Source organism: Mobula birostris, chromosome 29 (assembly GCF_030028105.1).
Source record: "Mobula birostris isolate sMobBir1 chromosome 29, sMobBir1.hap1, whole genome shotgun sequence".
Classification (NCBI taxonomy): Eukaryota; Metazoa; Chordata; class Chondrichthyes; order Myliobatiformes; family Myliobatidae; genus Mobula; species Mobula birostris.
In genome coordinates this window covers 27,111,247-27,117,003 of record NC_092398.1, presented here as the reverse complement: position 1 = coordinate 27,117,003, position 5,757 = coordinate 27,111,247, and the positions used below count along the sequence as shown (strand labels likewise).

The 5,757-nt window shown below is 50.5% G+C and overlaps 1 protein-coding gene across 4 annotated transcripts in view; it reads right to left on the bottom strand.

The window, feature by feature from the left end:
- Positions 1-4,402, bottom strand: part of LOC140190079 (ras-related protein Rab-7a-like) — a 14,139-nt gene extending 9,737 nt beyond the window's left edge. The window contains exons 1-4 of one of the 4 annotated variants that reach the window (XM_072246544.1): positions 4,366-4,402; positions 3,694-3,791; positions 3,428-3,483; positions 169-248 (exon numbers count right to left, since the gene is read on the bottom strand). In XM_072246544.1, coding sequence (XP_072102645.1) covers positions 169-221 — 53 coding nt within the window. In that variant the 5' untranslated portion in view covers positions 222-248; positions 3,428-3,483; positions 3,694-3,791; positions 4,366-4,402. Of the gene's footprint in view, positions 1-168; positions 338-3,427; positions 3,484-3,693; positions 4,346-4,365 lie in introns of those variants that run through there. The other 3 variants (XM_072246545.1, XM_072246543.1, XM_072246546.1) reach the window with 3 other exon arrangements.
- Positions 4,403-5,757: the final 1,355 nt, after the last annotated feature.

Genomic DNA, 5,757 nt, shown 5'->3' with positions numbered 1-5,757 from the left:
GGGAGAGATGCATCTCCACCCCGGCACCCAGCAGATATACCGCGTGTAACGGTGTGGGCATTCCGACACGGGGAGGTGCATTCAATCAGGACGCAGAGGGGGTTCAGGCCGCAGAGAGGGCTGTGCAGAGGGACGGAGGCTGTCGGGCGGGTGGGGAGCAGCTCCTACCCAGAGTTTCCCAGGAGGACGATCTTCAGCTGGTTTCGCTTCCTAGACGACATGCCTGTGGCTGGAGTGGTCTTCGGCCTCTGCAAGACGGAACAACAAGCTGCCCGTCACAGGGGCTCAGTGTGGAAAGGCACTCCTCCCCTCCCTTCCCCTGTGGGATCTAGCTGTGCTGTTGGGGTGGGGGAGGGGAGAGAGAGAGGGGAGAGAGGGGGAGAGAGGGGGGAGAGAGGGGGGAGAGAGGGGGGAGAGAGGGGGGAGAGAGGGGGGAGAGAGGGGGGAGAGAGGGGGGAGAGAGGGGGGAGAGAGGGGGGAGAGAGGGGGGAGAGAGGGGGGAGAGATAGGGAGAATGAGAATGAGAATTGTTTAGCAGCTTGGGTGCAAGGTTTGACGATCTCCCCTGCACCCCCCCCCTCAGTTCGCTGAAGTGGCAGGCCAACTCAGGCACAGTATGATCCCAGGGAAGACGGGATCGGGTGTGAGGTTGAGCGAGCAGGCGGGCAGGGGAGGGGTGGTAAAGGGGCAGCAGTGTAAACGGGGAGTGGGTGGGACTCTGACTGTGGGGACGGGGCCACAGGATGGAAAATGGGGGGAGGCCAGGGCTACTGACAGGGAGACAGAGGGGAGGGTAGGTGTGGGCGGAGCAGGGAGGTGGAGTCAATGAGGTCAGAGATGGATCGTGGGAGGAGCCATGAAGAGTGAGGTGGTGGCAGGTCCCGGAGAATAGGGTGGAGATAAAGCATGGAGCGTGGGGCCTAGCTGCTTAGGGCTGAACTAAGGCACAGGGACAGAGTCCAGGTGTCCAGAGCAGAACTCATGTACAGGGGCGGGGCCTAGCTGTTTGGCAGACATCCCACCCAGCAAAAACTCATCTCAGGCAGGTAGCACCCTTGCCCCCCGCAACTCCATATCCCCCCCACCCCCAGTCGACCTCCAAGGGTGTATGTAATACTTTGTTTAGTGATTTTGTCTGATCCGTAAACCAAGTTGAGTATATGCAGAAAATGTGACATTAAAATATGTACTTATATTATATCATGGAGTCATTTTTTAATTCTATTACAGCTTTACGCAAGTCTACGGGGTTTGGCCTCATCGGGTAGGACATCAATAGAGTAGATTCTTAGCAGCTGGCCAGCTAGTTTAAATAACGTTAGCTATGCTAATGAATGATTGACACCTGTTAAACTCACCTCAACATCTCTTACATTTTAACCCACCACGGACAATAGAAAAGTCACTGTTGCAAACAGTGCAGTGAGCAACACTGTCATTATTTTTGAGGTCGACTGTAAAGCCCGCCCACAGAGAAAACTGACAGGTCTACTTAGCACGAAGAGAGACCAATCAGGATGCTCCCTTTTTCTCTCACTCTTCCTCTTCCTCTCAAAAAAAAATCGATTTCCGGGATATTGTATATAATTTGCAAGTGTCAGGGAGCCGCTATCAATATGCAGGAGACCCCTGGAACTTCCAGGAGAGGTGGGATGTCTGGCCTAGGGTGGGCCTAGGGCACAGGAGTTATTGGTGGAGCTAAACACAGGGGATGGTGGGGGGGGTCATACATTAAGTGGGGAGCTGAAGTACAGGGGTGGGGCCCAGGTGGTAGTCACGGTGAGTACAGTGTTGGTGGAAAGACCGGGTGTGATAGGGCAGGGCCCAGACAATTGGCTCAGTGACACAGGCAGAGGTGAGAACAGGGGCAATGGTTTGGAATTGATTATCAAGGATGACGTCTCGGGGTTCTTGGAAGCACATGATAAAGTAGGCCATAGTCAGCATGGTTTCCTCAAGGGAAAATCTTGCCTGACAAAGCTGTTGGAATTCTTTGAAGAAATGACAAGCAGGATAGACCAAGGAGAATCTGTTGCCCTTGTGTTCTTGAGTTTTCAGAAGGCCTTTGACAAGGTGCCACACGTGAGGCTGCTAAGCAAGCTACGAGCCCATGGTATTATAGGAAAGATGCTAGCATGGATAAAGCAGTGGCTGATTGGCAGGAGGCAAAGATTGGGAATAATGGGAGCCTTTTCTGGTTGGCTGCCGGTGACCACTGGTGTTCCACAGGGGTCTGTGTTGGGACCCATTCTTCCTTTATTATGTGTCAATGATTTGGATGATGAAATTGATGGTTTTGTTGTGCAGTTTACAGATAATATGAAGATAGGTGGAGGTACAGGTAGTTTTGAGGAAGTAAGGACTTAGATTAGGAGAATGGGCAAAGAAATGGCAGTGTGTCAGGAAGTGTATGGTCATGTACTTTTGAAGAAAAAAATGAAAGGGTTCATTGTTTTCTAAATGGAGAGAAAATACAGAAAAAAACTGAGGCACAAAGGGGCTTGGGAGTCCTTGTGGAGGGTTCTCTAAAGGTTAATTTGCAGGTTGTGTCTGTGGTGAGGAAGGCAAATGCAATGTTAGCATTCATTTCAAGAGGACTAGAATATAAAAGCAAAGATGTCATGTTGAGACTTTATAAAGCACTGGTGATGCCTCACTTGGAGTATTGTGAGCAGGTTTGAGCCCTTTATGTTACAAAGTTTGTAGAAAGGATGTGCTGAAACTGGAAAGGTTTCGAAGGAAGTTCAAACAAATGATTCCAGGATTGAATGGCTTGCCATATGAAAAGCATTTGACGGCTCTGGGGCTGTATTCACTAGAATTCAGAAGAATGAGGGGTTACCTCATCAAAAGCTATCAAATAGTGAAAGGCCTTGATCGTGTGGAGAGGATATTTCCCATGCTGGGGGAGTCTAAGACCAGAGGACACAGTCTCAGAATAGAGGGCATCGTTTTAGAATGGAGATTAAGAGGAATTTCTTTAGCCAGAGAGTGGTGAATCTGTGGAATTCATTGCCACAGGCAGCAGTGTATATTTAAGGCAGTGGTTGATTGACGCTGGATTGGTCAGGATGTATAGGGATAACGGGGAGAAGAGGAAAATTGGACCGGCTATGACGAAATGGCAGGGTAGACTCAATGGGCCTCATTTTGCTCCGTGGGGGGGTGGGGCCCCAGGAACATGTCCAGCTTAAACACAGAGGGGTGAGCTGGGTGATGGGGGTGGAATTAAGACCAGCGATGGGAGCAGCCCCCCCAGGAGGCGGAGCCACGCACGAGAGGGGCGGGGCCCAGGAGACGGGGCGGGGCCAGGCCAGGTGGCGGGGGCGGGGCTAAGCATGAGGGGAGTGTCCTTTAAGATGGGGCGAGTTGCGATCCAAGCAGGGCACCCCGCCGCAATCCCCCACCTTCCCCGAAGCAAATTTACCTCCTCCTGCAGACGCACCGTGGGTCAGCGGTGGTGAATTCTGTTCCTCCGGGGATCTGCGATCAATTAAACCATCAGGCATCAGTAAAAAATAACTCAAAATCGCACACTCAACGTTTGGAAAAAAAAAGCAAATTAACGTAACTGAGAGAAGAAAAGTTGTCCGTTTATAAACTTTAAAAAGTCAGATAAACTTAGCTAAACTCTGAGAAATGAATAATAAAGTTTACTGAAGAACTCCGCCAAGGCAGCGAACACTTCCTCACCAGTTATCGCCAAGTTCTTTTATCTCTTCTGGTTCCAAACCGATTTCCAGTTCACTTTTGTTGACAGACTGGAGCGAAGTTTTTCGCTTCCGGGTCCCCTGGTGAAGAGAGTTTCATTTTCTCATAAACTTTTCTTTCATAAAACTATTTTATTCACTTCGAATATTCACAAACAAAATTAGATTTTAAATGGAAGCGATTTGCGCCATGTCTTGATATTGGCAGTTGTTGTAAATTGCTTTAGGCTGAACGCAATTAACTCCATATTGGCTCCGTGATTGAAAGGCAAGTAGAACAGGAGGGAGCGCCGCTCTGCGGGGCGAGTGGAGATGAGGGAGCATTGCAGGAGGGAGCGCCGCGTCGAGGGAGGGGCGGTCAGGAGGGAGCGCCGCGTTGCGGGGGGCGGTCAGGAGGAAGCGCCGCGCTGGGCGGTGAGTGGTGAAGAGGAAGCGCCGTGCTGTTGGCGGGGCGGTGGGAAGGGGAGGGAGCGCCGCGGTAAAGGACTGTTGGTGACGAGGGGACGCCGGACTGCCGGAAGGGTGGTGAGGAGGGAGCGCCACGCTGCGCTGATGGAGGGGCGATGAGGAGGGAGTTCCGCAGTGCGTTGGGGCGGCGAGGAAGGAGGGTAGTAAGGTGTCAAAGGACATATGGCAACAAGCCCTTCAGCCCAACTTGTTCCTGTTTTCCAGTGAGCAAATCCCATCGGCCGTCGCTGTCCAAACCTCTCCCGCCTCGCTATGCAATTATCTGCCCGCCCCAACCTCTGTTTCTGACAGCTCATTCCAAATACACACCGCCCTTTGCGTAAAGAAGCTGTCTCCGATGTCCCTTTTAAAATGGGGAGGGGCATGAATTTATAGTTTATATATATATATATATATGAGGAAAATATACTTTTTAACACCGACAAAGTTTGGGGCTGTGTAGAGGCAGATACGGTAAGACATAGGAGCTGAATTAGGCCATTCGGCCCAACGAGTCTGTTCCGCCTTTTGATCATGGCTGATCCATTTTCCTCTCCTGCCTTTTCCCCCGTAACCTTCCACGCTGCGAAGAAGATCATGAGGGGGAATTAAGACACTCTTACACAGGAACGTGGATGAAGGGGAAACGGAGGCTCATGTGAGAGGGAAGGGCTAGAACTGATCCTAAAACCGAGCTGTGGTCGTCAATGCGCCATGTTCCAATGAAGAGTAGTGTGACACATGACATATATTGTTCAGAATAGAAACTGTCCTACATAATTCACAAACTGCATGCTAGAGTTGTTGAGGTCACTTTAAGAGGTAGTGTCTGACGTAATGACGTCAGCGTAAGGACGCTGCTTTGGTTTTGTTACGGAAGTCAAGGGCGGCACATTCAGAATCTGATTTATTACCACCGGCGTGCGTCGTGAGATTTGTTTTAAGTTATCAGCAGCAGTACAATGCAATGCATGATAATATAGAAAGAAAAATAAATAAACAACTACCGTAATTCACGAAATCCTACACCGTCGTACCTTCTCTGGCTCCGCATTATGCATCTGCAGAAGTTTGTTCAGGTTGTGGGTGACTTTCCGAATAGGCGCATTTTCTCAGAGAACAGAGTGGCTGTCGAACATTCTAGGTGATGATACTCTACGTGCGGGTCCTGGGACACGTCCTCCGATAGGCTGACGCCAAGCTACCGACCCTCTCCGCCTCGGATCCCCCGAAGAGGACCGGCTCACAGACCTCCAACTTCCTCCTCCAGAGATCGATAACGAGCTGCTATCGGTTTCGTTCACAATAGGTGCAGGAGTAGGCCATTCGGCCCTTCGAGCCAGCACCACCATTCACTGTGATCATGGCTGATCATCCACAATCAGTACCCTTTTCCTGCCTTCTCCCCATATCCCTTCACTCCGCTATCTTTAAGAGCTCTATCTAACTCTTTTTTGAAAGAATCCAGAGAATTGGCCTCCCCTGCCTTCTGAGGCAGAGCATTCCGCAGAACTACAACCCTCTGTGTGAAAAAGTTTTTCCTCAACTCCGTTCTAAATTGTTTACTCCTTATTCTTAAACGGTGGCCTCCGGTTCTGGA